The 15770-nt window shown below is 38.0% G+C and overlaps 1 protein-coding gene across 2 annotated transcripts; it reads left to right on the top strand.

The window, feature by feature from the left end:
• Positions 1 to 75: 75 nt before the first annotated feature.
• On the top strand, positions 76 to 15425 carry otoa (otoancorin). Of its 2 annotated transcripts, XM_039679629.2 has the most exons (30): positions 76 to 847; positions 2223 to 2303; positions 2455 to 2558; positions 3350 to 3371; positions 3805 to 3841; positions 3945 to 4083; positions 4374 to 4442; positions 4513 to 4703; positions 4836 to 4978; positions 5121 to 5213; positions 5625 to 5737; positions 5860 to 6002; positions 6471 to 6579; positions 6671 to 6895; positions 6978 to 7139; positions 8744 to 8884; positions 8968 to 9023; positions 9299 to 9419; positions 9521 to 9639; positions 9788 to 9923; positions 10365 to 10558; positions 10789 to 10879; positions 11140 to 11305; positions 11434 to 11630; positions 11773 to 11925; positions 12564 to 12706; positions 12847 to 12983; positions 13061 to 13158; positions 14710 to 14905; positions 15006 to 15425. In XM_039679629.2, exons 2-30 carry the CDS (start codon positions 2249 to 2251, stop codon positions 15080 to 15082), a joined length of 3630 nt encoding a protein of 1209 aa, XP_039535563.2. In that variant the 5' UTR covers positions 76 to 847; positions 2223 to 2248; the 3' UTR covers positions 15083 to 15425. The 2 variants fall into 2 exon arrangements, with proteins under 2 accessions (XP_039535563.2, XP_088973755.1); XM_089117629.1 differs by lacking the exon at positions 76 to 847 and having other exon boundaries at positions 1419 to 2303.
• The last annotated feature ends 345 nt before the right edge of the window (positions 15426 to 15770 follow it).

Raw genomic sequence — 15770 nt, 5'->3', positions numbered from 1 at the left:
ACAATAGCGTGATTGTATCATAGGAGTGGACAGTCCAGGCTTGTTTGCTAAATGAGTCAACAGGGACAAAAGACAAAATGGGCTGAATTGAACATTCAACTTTCTGTTCTTTAAGTATTTTCAGAGTACTGAAGCTGACACTATAATTACTCATTCATTATTTATATTATGTATTACCTTGATCTTTAGCATAAAATGCTAATTTTAAACTACTCATTTTCATTTAATATTTCATGGATTTGTCCTGAATTTGTATCTAGTTTAACTTTGCAGTCGCAATTAGTGCTGTTTTTCACATTTGGTCGGTCCGTTTGATCTTTTTCGTTTTATATTTTACTGTTTGTCTATCCAACTGACAAGTAATGTGCAACCATGTTTCTTTTTTTGGATTTAACAAGTCACCAGGGACCTAAAAAGTCATTGCTCATTCACATAGAAACATCTAATTGTCCTCTCAAAGTAATATTTTACTTCCAGCACAGCTGTACATGAAACTCATTAACCCCAAAAACCAAAATAATTAAGCATGTAATTAAAAAGCAGAAAGATGTGTTGAGTCTACTTTAAATAATAATCTCAACTGCTATAAGAGAAGTTTGTGGTTTATTATTATGACACTTTAAAAATGGCCAGATGATGGAAAATCAAATCTTGACCCCACAAATTTGCAAATGCAATTATATAGCAGTCATACCTGCATAGATAGTCTTCAAAATTTTGGGGTGGGAGGGGTTAAGAGGACATGAGAGTGGAAAATCACGTTGTAATGAAGGTAGTGTGCACCTGTTCAACAGACTGTCAGCTTCAGTTCAATTTGTGTCGCAAGCTCTCAAGATCATCTGTCACAGTGAGTACCTCCATCACAGTTTTAGCCTATAATCTTGAACATCCTGGTTACCATTTTATTGCTTAGCTTAGTTCTTTAATGAAATCATTGTAGTGATTAAATAATTAAATCACTAGTTGTAAAATTATATTGGTGATGCCCATTATCACTGAAGAGGTAATACTGTTTCAATCACTTTTGGGTTGTGTGTGTTTTTTTTAAGTAAAGCTTGTTAAGGACTCATTTGCATTATTAGATCTATAGTACATTTGTTAAAGATGATTTTACGTTGTAAAAAGACAGGATCTGTTGAGTGTCTGTTTACTTGCTCTAACCACCCCAAAATTATCTCTAAAATAGTCAGGATGATTCTGTTATATCAATTAATATTTTGGATTAATGCCAGTTAATTTACATGTAACCACATGAAGTGCACTCTTGTGGTACTTTGCAACCCTTTTTAACTGTAATGTTTTAGGTTTAAGAATTAAGGGAGGGGTATTTATTAGACACAGACCAAGACCAACACTTTTTAAAGAGCAGTCTTTGAGAGAAAACGTACAGAAGGAAAAGGTATGAAAAGACATTTAAATGGTTAATTTACTCCGAGGCAGACTAAAAAAGCAAAATATAAATCTGGGCTCAGTTCATTAATTTAAAATATTCTTTTGGAGCAACATAATACTCTATGGCAAAACAAATATTCAAATGAAAGGAAACCCAATCATCGGTAAAATAGCACTGATTTGCCTTGTCGTACAGCTGGGTCAGAAGTAAATGCTGTTTTTCTCAAGCTGTATTCCAGTGAGAGTGATCTCACACTGGCAGTATCCTAGCACTCATCCCAAATCCTCTCAGGTAGATGTGAGAACGATACATACAGTTCCTGAGAGTTAAGTTGGCATGTCAACTAAAACCATAGTGACGCTGGAATCAAAATATAAATGTGAGAACAAATATAGCCTACAACAGGGATGCTTTAAAACAGGAGACTGTTATAGTTTTGTTTTTTTGCATTAAAGTGACAAAATAATTACATCATCTCCATTGTACCTTTATTTTAATGTACTGTTAATATTTCCAGATTTCCTATCCTATTATTTGATCCTATTTGTGCCTATGCACAACATAAGTGATTTGAGTATCTACAAGTTATGCAAACATTTGTGCTACTGAATGGAACTGTTTTTGCATGTAATCATACGTGCGCATATCTGGATTGTCGACATGTGATTCACCTGCGTCCGATGACATTACAGATAATAAATCTGTCATTGATATGTAGATACAGTATATGCAGAAGAGCATTGTCCAATATGATTATTTTTAATGTCCGTGTGCGCTCGTTGAAATGCGATGAATTCATTGAAATCTTCTAAATTCATATTGTCTATAGAGCCTCATCTGGAGAAAGAGAACGTGATGGGATTTTATAGAGAGGGTTTGGTCCTCTCTCTTCTGGTCCAATGGGCGACAGGTAAAAGTTTAATCGTATCACACTTTTTAAATCTAATCATTTAAATCTAAAATAGAGTTTTGTGAAGCTTGTTGGAATACAACGAGCAACAAAACGTGATTAATTTCATCATCAATGTTCTGTGTGTGTACTGTTTTGTTATTCTATACAGTAATGTCCCAGGATATGATGGGATCAGTGATGCCTGATCGTAACCAGTCAACAATAGACTTTCCCAAAATACCAGCAGACTTCAGGGAAATGGCCAAGAAATTGGTAACTTAGTTCCACAAGGTCATTGGTTGCATCTCATAGTGAAAACACTTGTTTTGTAAATAGGTGTTTCCTCAACTATTGGCACTACTGAAACACTATTTTCTGAACCAAAAATGACATTTTTGGGAATAAAATCACTGACTTGTTTGTCTTGCTGAGGCTAATTCATATTATATGTCCTTAACGGACACAATTAAAAAATTGGTTTACATTTTTTTTTTTTGCACAATTTAACAAAGTTACAGCTTGATTAGAAAAGATACCCTGCCCAATTGAATATTATCTTCAAAGATGAGGATGCAGCCTGTACTTTTATTTACTGAAATAACAAGGATAAAAACAGGAATCAAACAGGAGAAGGCAACATAAAGACAATACTTTGCTGAGGGCTGAGGAAACTGTGGGCATTAAATACAAAGGTAAATGTATTTAAACAAGACACAGGTGATGATCATTCATAGAAACAAATTAGCAACAGGAACCAAGAGAACAAAGGAAACAGGAACTAAACACAGCAAATAAGAACATTCACACTAAGAGTAATAGGAACTGTTACTGTAAGCATGAAGTTTTAACATCTACTCTCGTGCAATGGACATATTTTCTGTTTTAATGATGGATTTTCATGTTTAAATATTTAAAGTCTGGGTCCTGAAATTGTTCACGGGTCATTAATCAACAATAAATTTGCGTGCATGTGTGTGTAAGTCTGAACCAGAAGAACAAATGGCGCTTTCCACTTACATTGTTTTATAATTTTAACAATTATGTTTTCTTTTATTTTTTGACAGATGATCACATGCTTCAAGAAAGGTAAAATGCCAGAAGGCATACAGCCACATTTGCCATTATCTCATAGTTTGAACACATTTGGGCTTACATAATCATGGTATCAAAATGACTTATGTGTTGCACCTGCATGTACTTCAAAAAATCAATTATGTAGAGAGCTATATTACATAAACCACATGCAAATACAAGTGCCCAAGGAAACCGTATAGGATATATTTGCATATTTCAGCAGGAAAAAAAGATGTTCCATTTGGGGTCTCCCACGCACTGAACAAAATGTAATCCAGACATCATAATCTATACTAATCTTTCATCATAAATCTATGTGATATTTTAGGATGATGTGATAGTCAGACTAATAGTTTCTCAAATGTTTTACTCTTTGTTTCAGTCATAAAGAGAGAGTTTTTTTTTTTGTCTATCTCTGTCATGCAATGTGGTTGTTTTGTTTTAGGTTACCATGTGCCTGTAATGAACAATTCACTGAACAGGTAGACTGCCTGAACTGATGATATGTTGCCAGGTGTATATTTGAATACTAATGATCACATTTCATTGCATGGAAAACGACATATTTTTCCTTTCATCTGTCAGCTCATATGCACAGACACACAACCAGATGATGCAGAGCCCTATCTCTACGTTTGTGGAGCTTCTCTCCTCACTCCCTCCGTCCTTCTCCATCCCTCGCAACAATCAGTCCAATGACACGGCAGATGAGAAGGACCTTTGGGTAACTCTCACTATTCTAAACACACCCATATGTTAGCTTTCTAACTAGGGGCTTCCAATTGACTTGTTAAAGACACTAGACTACAAGACTAATCTCACTCAAAGCCTAATCCCAACCCAACAATTGAACATTTTGCTACTTGAAAAGACACTTTGTAAACCATTCATATGGTTCTTTCATAAGTGACATTGTTTGCCTTATCTACAGAGAGATGCATATAGATAACCCATGTATCTTTTTTCTACCTTTATTTTATGTTCATCTTGATGGGAAATCTACAATAAAATCAGGACGTTGCTGAGAAGATGCAGAATTGCACCAACTTGGGCCATATGATTGAGCTCATGAGAAACACTACGGTTAGTGCTAGAACATAGATAATATAATATAATATAATATAATTTAATATTCTTACATTTGCACTCCCAGGAGAGCCCTCGTTGTTTGTTGCGGGCATTCGTGGCTCCACTTTCCTGGATGGCCATTATGCAGAATGGAACTTCCCTTAACAAAGAGGATCTAACAACGCTTTTATGGGCAGCTAAACCTTTCTTAGAAGCAATGCCTCCATCTAGCTTTGTTCTGCCGGCATTTTCACAAAGCTCTCACTTGGCTGAAATGTAAATGTATTCATTTTTATTAAACTCAAGTGACTGAACTTATGGAATACCTTTACCTTAATCTATAATGTTGATGTAAAATGTTGTTTCCTGTTTGTGTCAGTCATCTCACCTCCCTCATTTATGCTTAAGGATGAAGGTGTTAAGTGAGATGTTCAGCATTCTGTCTGAGGAGCAGAGGAATGAGATTATAGGATGGGTCAAAGAAAGAGTTGCAGAAAATGAATTTAACTGCAGCCTGAAAGCACCTGCCTCCTCTAAACCACCTACCTTGCGTAAGTTTTGAGTAATCTATAAGCTTTAGCAAAACAGATTTGAATCATTATAAATGTAATGTGATGAGATTGATGTAATGTAATATAATATTGATGTATGGCACACAAATAATCTGTTCAACAATTCTCTTGATTTATGTAGCAAATGGCCCTTCAGTCAATTGGGTGTCTATGGGAAGCAGTGCGGTGCTAAAGCGACCTGGTGCTAAAGCGACTGACCATCCTGCAATGAAGGGTAAATTGAAGAAAAGTGGATGAAAGAACTGAAAACCAAAAATTAATGGAATGGAAAACTGTTGAAGAGGTAGAGAGGATCATTGGAAAAGAAAATATAGCAAATACAGTGACAGAAAGGTGTGTGGTGTAAAGATAAGAGTGTTATATGGAGAACTGCAATGAGACAGTGGATCATAAACAGAAGAGTGGAAAACACCAAAGATAAACATTACAGATAAATGAAGAGAGGAAAATTATTAATTGCATTAAAAATGATATAATTAGTAATTTGATTATTTTTAATATTATTAAGGTATTTTGTTTATTTCTTTATTTATTTGCATTCTTTTTTTTTTTTTTACTTTTGCAAGCAATCACTTATCGTTTGTCTTCTGTCTCTTTTTCTTTGTTATTTTATCTTCGACTGCAGTCCGTACATGTCCTCCTGGATTTCTCTGGCTGAAGGCTAGGATGTTGGCAATGATGGGGCCTTTCCTATCCCGGCTACCTTCTAAGGAAGTAGAGACCATCCCTAAAGAAGAGGTCTGTGTCTGTAACATGCTAACCAATATCATAACTCTTATATGTAGAGCCAGCCAAACTAAATCCAAAACTACATATAACTCAACAAATGCAATGACTATGATAATCTTTCTCTTTCTCAGCTATGTGAGTTTTTCAGGACTCCAGATTTCTCTCCATCTTTTCATAATGTTATTGGCATAAAGCCCGACCTGGGCCGGAAACTTTTTCAACGCTTGAAGGAAGAGTGTTCCAGCCCTGACAATTTCACTCAATACATAGACAGGTTATGATCTGCATCATTAGTGTGTGTGTGTGTGTGTGTGTGTGTGTGTGTGTGTGTTAAGTGCATGTCTTTGGTAAATGATATTCAAGTTAAGTGATACACTAATTCCTCTGGAAGCCACTGCAGCTCCATGGTAAAATTAAAAAGTAACAGTGATTAAAAACTCGAAAGTTTAAAAGTAGAAATAAAGTCTTATTGTGGGACAGTCACACTCTGAGAAATAAAGTTGCTGGAGAATGTAAAGTCCCATATGAAATATAAAGTGAGATAAATATTCCCTTTGTGAAATGTAATGTCACAATTGTTTAAAACAAAGTTCTAAAATATAAAGTCGCATTGTGAGATATCAAGTCACAATTAGGTTTATATTTTGTTATTTTGTAGTCCATGGATTCCCCCTTAGTCTACACGGAAGAACATCTTCAAAACATTCAATCTTGTTTCATCAACTTCTTTCTGTTTTCACAGATTGGGCTCTCTGGCTTGTTTTTTTGATGGCGCAATGTCTCTGAATCTGAGTCTTAGTAGAAAACTGCTGTCTCAGATTGATGCCTGTAAAAACTCTGAAATAGACAAGGTCAGAACTGAAGGAATCACACTTTATTGAATCATTGCTGCAAATATTTGTAGCCTAATTGTAATCTTATGGTAATTCAACCCACCGTCAGGTAAAGAGGCAGTTAGTACAGAACATTCTGGAGAAAGATGATGGCTTTTCTTCCTCTGCCGGTATGCTCCAGTCTCTGGGATCCTCTGTGTCTGTCCTTCCACTTTCCAGGCTGTCCCGCTTCACCCCCGAGGACCTGAAAAACACCCTCAGCAGCTTGCGTCAGGCCAAATGGAGCCCAGCTCAAGCTAAAACTCTGGCTCAGAAACTGTTAGAAGATACTAAGGTTTGATTTTTCGCTCAGCTTATACAAGCTGTTTTCTTAATTCATCCATTTATTGTATTCACAAGAAGGTTTTCTTTTGTAGAATATAAGTAGTGAGAGGCTGCTGTCTCTGGGTTCGATGGTGAGAGGGGTGGCCAGTGCCGTCCTCAAGAATGTGAAGGCAAAAGGTCTGCTGGGAAATGAAGCCCTGGAAACTATGAGTGAGAAGATGTCCTCTCTACAGAGAGCAACATTACTGGAAGCGGTAAGAATCAGATGAGTTTGTTCAGAAAGAGATGTAAAAGATAAGGAGAAATACACTCTTATTACGGCTTTTCACACTGCACTTAACCCTGGGTATCGTCATTCTACAGTACACACTCCTTTTTATCTCAGGTAAAAGCAATGTTTTACGCTTGTAATTTAGAACTGGGGTTAGCACAGATGTTTACCCACATGTTTTGAAACCCTGCTCTGGAGGAAGTTTATCACTATTGAGGTGTTGACCCTGCACTGCCAAACAATGCGGTTTTATAATGTTACCACTAGATGCTTAATAGCAAACAACAACCAATATCATACCTCATTATATGCTTTGGACCAGTATGGAAACACTGTGTTGTATAAACCTAGCGTTTGAGTGGAGATATGTTAAAAGGAGAAAGGTTGTTATTGTTTTGTTTGTACGTTTAAAGTCCAAAAAGTCAGGATAAACTTGATAGTACCGTACGGCCTGCAATATTATGAGGCTGCGCAATGCTTCAGTCTTCATGTAAACATCACATTCAGCGTTCATCAATCAGTGACAATAACACCACAAATATGCAAATAAGAACATTAAAATGACACTATGCAGGAATTCTGTTTTTGTCAAACAGTGACCTCTGTGGAGTACTTGTAACGGTACTGTCGTAAATACCACTCACGCAGAGCGTGACGTATTACATAGTATACAATAATACATTGTGTTTAACTTGTCGTTTAATGAGATCTAATATATGTTGTTATTGGTAAAAATGTTCACGTGATTAAATACACAGATCCGATTACTATCCCCAGGTGCTTTAATGGTCCAGTGGCAGAAGTTCTGCCAAGCGTGTCAGAGGTTCTGGGTTCTAATCCGCACTAAAAGTATAGTTTGTTTTCATCATCAAAACCGATTGTTTATTAGTGGTTGTATATCAAGCAGGGACACGTGAAAGCTATTTTAATAGGGCTGCAACGATACACTGTATAAAACCGAAATCGCGTCACTCAGATCCACGAACCTGTGTCGCGGTGTGAGAAGGCAGAATCGTGACACACCCCTTCCAACTCATACATACACCACAAAACAACCATGTAGTTAAGGATAAATTAAAATGAGGCAATTTTAGCGTTATGGATGTGACATTTGCAGTCAAAACTTGAAATAAATTCTCAGAAAATGCATTTAATACCAATATATTAAAACTTCTGTTTATAATATCAATACTCCCTTAATAAAGGGGTCCGGACATTAGAAAAATGTCTACATATGAATTTTATATTTAATATGAGGGAGATACGCAAATGCGTTACGGATGTGACACAAAACAATCTTTAACTTTTAGGTGGCAAAATATTGTTTTAGTGTTTTAGTAATATTCATTTTATAAATAATAGTTTGCATTTATGAGAAAAAGAAACATGGACGTGACAGTTCTGTGGAACTGTGTTCTCTTGAACAGTAGAGGAAGATAACCCAGGATTCCATTTAACCCGGGGTTTAGAATGACTCCGGGTTAAGTATTTTAAGTGTGCAAAGCTCGCAAATTGCAAGTGACCAATTTGAGCAAAAGTGAGCAAAAGTATAAATGCTTTATTACTAAAGTCTTGTCAACTCCTCAGTTCCGTCGTGATGTGAATGCATCTGAACTGGTGAAAGGCTTGCCAGATTCTCTCCTCTCTTCTCTGTCTCTGTCCACGCTGGAGAAGGCAGACCTCAGCTCGGTGGACCAGCTACAGGGACGCGGCTGGACTTCTGCTCAAGTACACAAACTAGACAGTCATATAAAAACACAAATCTATTACAATTCCATACATTTTTCTATATTTTTTCCCACTCTGTATAGTCTGCTTTCCTTTTGAAGAAGATTTTGGGTAATAAGATCAACCCTAGTGAATTACGGTAAGACTCTTTATGATTGCAACATAATATAGTTAACTTTACATAGCCCTTAAAGAATCATTTTTAAATGGGAGAGAGAAAATCTTAAATAAAATAATAATAATAACTAAATGAAAATGGTAATAAACAAATTTAAATCCCTCATGAAACTGGCACTGTACATAAAAATAAATCCCTCTTATTTTTTAATGGGTCTTTTATAAAACACATGATTAATAATAAAAATGTACATTTAAGAAGCTGTATCTTGATCAAGCTCACGGTGTTTTCAACAGAAAGCTGGGTCAGGCTGTACAAGGTGTCACCTGTGAAATGATTGGAAAAGTCAATCGAACTGATGCTTTGGAAATGGCACAGACACTTATCAATTCATTCGCGTGGCTCTCTAGGGTTCAGGTGAACATCACATATTCATTAATTTTCCCAACATTCTGTCATCATCTCTGTCACTTTTGAATGATCAAATCTATAAAAAACTGAATTTTTTTCTTTCTCAGATTCGCTGCGCAGCTCAAAAACTCTTTGCAAGTCTGGAGGAACAGAGACCAGGATATTTCAGTGACATTAAAAACTCTGAGCTCCAGGCCATCCCAGGCCTGCTACTCATCCATCTACCGTAAGAACAGAACAGTGCTATTTAACATAAATTTACATTTAAATTCTTACTAATTTTTCAATTTACAGTATACTAAGTTGAAATCATATGCTAAGACAGGCGGGATATTTTCCCCTCTCACATATTAATACTGTATTGACCCATTCAGAGTGGAGAAGATTCAAAACCTGTCAGATGCTGTCTGTCCTGCTTTCATGGAGAAGATGGCGCAAGTGAACCTGACCTTTCTGCCAAACAGTTCTCCGGCACGCTACGCTCTTACCAAAAGAGGCATTGGCTGCCTGGTAAAACATGCACACAGAATGCGTTTTGCATTTCATTGCACTGCTTTTCATGGATTAAAGCAAAAATAAATAAATCTTCTGACTAAAAATTGTAAGAACGTTATGACACTAAGATTTTTGATACTAGTGTAATTTCTCAATTCTCGATTCCAATTTCAATACCTAAGCAAAAACTATATCCTGACTAATATAAAGTTTGAATATTATTGAAGACAAGTAAATTGCCCAAGATAAAAAGAAAGACAAATAAATGTAACAGAACAAAGAAACAAATTAAACAACAATTTAGTTTTTTATCAGGTAGAACAGTAATCAGAAATTGAATAATCAAATGTAAGGAAGTCTTGAATGTAAGTGTGTAAATGTAAGTAAGTCTTTTGACGCTGCCAAAGCGGAAAAAGATATTCCTGACAGCCTAATCTCTATCCTGTTTCTGTGCAGAAGGGGAATGTCTCTGATCTGTCTGCAGCAGAGGTTTTGACTCTAGGCCCTCTGGTGTGTGAGTTAGACCCAGCCTGGATCGCCTCTCTGAACCCCGCGGCTCTGAACGCCACCCTGCAGGCTCTCGCCTCCTGTCAGTATATCCAACAACAGCACAGAGAGCATCTGTTCAGATTGCTCACAGGCACATATGGGTAAAAGCACCACACAAACCACAGTGGGTTCACACAACCCATAATCTCACACATAACCTCAGACCTCAGATCTCACATCCTTGCTTTTTTTTTTCATTGTTAAAGAGGCATTGAAAAAAAGTATTTGATTTAAACAACCTCCTTTTTCCAGCCTTAACACATTCAGCTGTGCTGGAATTAGACATTTTGCATTGGTGTTTATAATATATGTGTCTTTTCATTTAAACAAGGGACCCTGCTTACTGGTCAGAGGTGGACATGAGGGCACTTGGTCCTCTTCTGCTACTTAATGACACTGCTATTGAAAAGCTGCCATCCAAGGTAAGAATCTCATTTATTCATTTTACAGGTGATTTTTTTTAAAATCTACATTTTATACATGTAAATTAATTATTAATTGATTCCTTTATTTTATTTTGAATGGCATTTTAGTCCTCCATACCATAACAGATGTGTTATTTACAACTGGCAGATATTATTTCAGTTGAACAGACAGTTATTTTTCTTCACAATCTTACAAAATTATTACTATTTTTTTTATTTACCAATCACCCCCTCCATCCTGCTCTTCTGTCTTGCAGAGCTGGCTGAAGTCATATCTGTCAGATCTGATGGATAGTTTGCCCAGTCAGCCTGTTGTTCCTCCTCCAAAGGAATTCTACTCTTGGCTTGATCTCTCTGCTCTTCATCGCAAACTTTTTGAGCTCAAAACGAGCAGCACATTACAAAATCGCAGGAAACGTGAAGGTATGTGTGCCATACAGTGCAAAATGTGGTAGAGCAATGTCTTTGTGAAACCAGATTAATTAATGATATATGTTCTTATTGTTCTCAGAGAATAACCAATTGTGGAAATGATTTTATCTTTCTGGCAGTTTTTCTCACAGTGATGTCTACTCTAGAGCCTACACTCATTTATATTGAGGACCTAAAACAGGGGAATATATACTGGACTCCCACTCAGCTCAGTAAAATGACCATGCAGACTTTTCAAGATGCCGTGCCAACATTAGGAATGATAAACAACTACAGCACAGAACAATTGGCTGCACTCAAAGCAAAAATTGTGGAGGTACACAAACACGCACACACTTTAAGGTTGCTAAAGTCTAGAAAAAATATTACATTCTAATGTATGCACAACAACAGAATTTAAAAATAACATTTACATCTGGACTGCAGTGGTCAAAGACAATGTCTAATGTTTATTGCAGGCATGGGGTAGTGTGTCCATGTTGAATGAGTCCCAGATTACTCAACTGGGCTGCATCTGCCAGGGTTTCAGTGCTGAAGAGCTAGGCAACATCAGCATCGCCTCACTGGACACTCTGGAAGTGCTGACTGCCTGCAGCTTTACCCAGACACAGGTAATACAAACAAGCACACATTCAGTCACCAAACAGCATCTAGAATTTATATATAAAAGATGGTAAATATGCTATAAAAAGAAACATATCTATTTATTTTTTTATTCACACTACCATTAAAAAGTCAGCAAGAAATTATTTTTTTACTCACTGAGGATGCATTAAACTGATCAAAAGTGAAAGTAAAAATATTTTAATTTTTTTAAATAAATGAACTTGTTCTTCAAAGAATCGTGAACAAAAATTGTATCACGGTTTTCAAAATACAGCACAATACTTTGTAAGAAATGTTTCTTGAGCACCAAATCAGCATATATAAAATATGATTTCTTAAGGATCAAATGACACCGAAGACTGGAGTAATGATGCTGAAAAGCAGCAGTTATTTGAAATTGTATTTTTTTTTCTAAATAATATTACTGTATTTTTTAATCAAATAAATGCAGCCTTAAAAATATATATATATATATATATATATATTAATATTGAAAAATCTTACCAACCCTAAACATTTGAATGGTAGAGAATGTTTTAATTTATTGGTATTTGGCATAGATTAAATATATACAGAAAAATGCAAAAACAAACATGGGCAAAGCACAAAACCAAACAAATACTAAAAGTGATGGATTCTGCAGAGGACAGCCATCTGGCATGCTTATGAAAGGGTGACTGGAATCAGCGTGGCTGGACTAGGACCACTGGAGATGATGGGACTGGGACAGTTTATCTGTGGTCTACAACCTGCCCAGATTGATCAGCTCAATTCCACCAGCTTTAGGTACTTCCATATTTGTGGCTATATTTTCATTTTCAAGGATGTTTATGCACACTGCAGCACAAAATACTGTAGCTACTGTTAAGCAAATACTATAAACAGACCTGGTCATTGTGATGCCCTGTGAAATGTGTCTTTACTAGGGAGGCAGTAGAGGCGGTGGGCCGTGCTTCTTGTCATCTGAACGTTAGAGAGCGTCTTAAGGAAAAGGCAATGGCTGTATTTGGAAAGCCAGAAACTTGGACTGAAGCTCAAGTTAGTGAGATGGGCAACATCCTTGGTGAGGACAACTACTTTAAGTTTAATAAGTAAATAGTTTACATTTAAAATGCAAGAACTGCCTTTGTGTCTCTCTAGCTGGTCTAAGCACTGTTGAGCTGGGACGTCTAAATTCATCCGTCTTGCCATTCGTTCAGCGGTCTGCCATCCCTCTCATACCCTCAGATCGCTTAGCTGTAAGTTTTCTCTCTTTTTTGCAAACTAATTTTTTATTTAGCTCCAGGTTCAGTTATTATCACATATCTTATGTTGCATCAGTTCTTAAAGGTGCAGTAAGTGATATCTGAGAAAAGCTGTTGCAAGTAAATCGGACTAAGAACCACAACGCGCTTGTAGCCAATCAGCAGTAGGGGGCGTGTACACTCATACTGGGGGAGGAGAGAGTAAATAAGAGGGAGATTTGAAGAAAGACTGTAGAAAGAGCTGAGAGACTTAAAAGAGAAAAGATCAGAGGAATATCACTGGAAAAAGAAGGGTTATGGTGAAGCAAGAGCTAGCTTTAGCTTTGGACTGAGAGGCGACATCCCGGCAAGTTCTCATTTCCTGCTTACCAGTGCAGTGGTTTGCAAGTGAGTGTGTTTCTCCCCGGGCGCTTCAGCACCAAGATTTCGTCTCTTAAAGAGCTTGCACGACTAAAGATTTTAAAGATGCCTCGCCCGTGCACTTCTGGATGCGGCAGATTCGGGCCTGACTCTGATAGGGACCCGAGCACTGTCTAGTGTTTTTGGGCATTGATCAGGCCAGAGATGCGGGATCTCTGTGGTAACATGACCATCACTTGACTATGGGTGAGAATCAGTGAGCTCGCAAGAGTTAGAGTCCCCTCATCCACACCCCGATCTACATCCTCTAGGATTAGAGCTAGTACTTTGGCTGGTGGCCAGGGCGGCCTGAGGGTGACGGTGTGGAACAAGGCGCCGACTACACGCCCGTGCCCTGCACCTACCCCTCCCATGACGATGCCAGCTCGCGTCCAGGGGATTCCCGCGGGCCCATCTTCGGATGTCCCGTGAGTTTCCTTTGGCGCTACAGAGAATAATGCAATGTCTGTCGTTGCATCACAAGGTGGGCAAGACCCACTTCCCACCTAACCCACTCCTTCGGGAGTGCAGTCGTTCGTCGAGTTCGACCCCGAGAGGACTGCCATGCTTTCCCGGGCAGCCGCGTGCATCGGGTTAAAGTGGTCTCCTGCGCCCTGTCCCTGATTCACGTCCGCGGCCAACCCCAATACCTTTCTTCCCGGATGTGCATGACGAGGTCTCAAAGTCCTGGAAGACCCCCATGTCTTCCCCTGACCACTCGTTGATCTCATCCACCTTTCCTCCCCTCGATGGAGCCGCTGCCCATGGTTACCCTCCACCCAGTCAGCCGGGCAGGCGCCTCAGACTGTTCGCCGCCGAGGGCGCCCTCTCACGGCTCCCGCCCAGTCCAAGCAGCAGCCATCACCCAGGCCCAGTCATGGAGGAGGACGCCCCAGCCCTCTCCAGCAGATTACATTCGTACTACACTACACAAACGCATACTTTATAGATCTTAATTTTTTAGCAATTGATAAAATTACCCTTTCTCTAACAGACTTAGGAAGGGCCCATTGTGACGGGATTCAGGTGTTCACATTTGTTTGAAATGCCCCTCAAATGGCATTGCCTTCCCTCAGTGGCCATTAAGGGTGCAAAAACGGCATTTGGAATTTGCCCAAAGAAGTTACTGTTAAAATATGTGTTCAGGCAATGTCAGTCAGCCAGTTGAAGGCTTTGGGCCCTGAAAATGCTGCCATGGTCACGGAGGCTCAGCGCGCAGGCCTGAGAGTCGATCAAAGGTCTGCACTGGATGAAGCTGTAGGACTGAAAACTGCACGTGCTGAAGTGGCCAGTCCAAGCCCCAGTGGATTAAACCCAGTTTCCCAACTGCCACTAAAAGGAGGTGAGTGACAGGAGGATGGTGGGGGGTTATGATTTGGACCTTTTATTTTAAAAACAGTTGTAGTCTTAAACTTACAGATATGTTTCTCTTCCTCCTCCAGGCGCAGCAGCAGAGAGCATGACAAAATGTGTCCTCATGCAGGCCATCGTGCTAATGTTACTTAGATACATTCTCTAAGGAGAAAAAGGGTCAAAGGTCACAGATATAGCATGTGTCAGATGGCAGAATCACATGATCATGTAAACCAGTAGATTAGTATCTGGCCATTTATGAATTGCTATATTTCTAATTTATATTTAAAACGTAGTCACTGAATGCACATTTTAACTTTAAAATAAAGCCACATATAGTATGCTGAGGCAGGGGTTTGATAAAACTGGGGTCTATCCCATTAAATGTATTTTATAGAGAAACTATATTTGATAATAATGCTGTTTAGATCTTTTCACACGCAGATTTATTATTCTATGAAATATTTAATACTGTGTATACATTATTAAATTGTAGTTTTGTTATCAAATTTAATTTGTTAAATGTTTATATTAGAGGTTGTGTTCTTTGGTAGCATAATTCAAATCATTTATACCCCAACATGAGGCTAATAAAAGTCTTATCTGTAAAGAGAGTAAGTGTGAAATTTGAATACAGTCAAACCAGAGACTTTCACACCCGCAGGTGGTGTAACACACACCAGTTTACTTCTGATGACTTTAACTTCATACCAACCTTACGTCAGGTGCATAGGCCACACAATTGTGTGATTTGTCTCACCTACTTAGTCTTTGTCTACTCTTGATGGCTAAAAGAGAAGTTATGAAAATTATTCAAAATGGATGATACGCCTCATTTATCGTCAAAGAGCTCA

The sequence above is a fragment of the Pimephales promelas genome, chromosome 12, assembly GCF_988280905.1.
Source record: "Pimephales promelas chromosome 12, fPimPro1.hap1.1, whole genome shotgun sequence".
NCBI lineage: Eukaryota > Metazoa > Chordata > Actinopteri > Cypriniformes > Leuciscidae > Pimephales > Pimephales promelas.
This window is presented reverse-complemented; position numbering and strand designations above follow the sequence as displayed.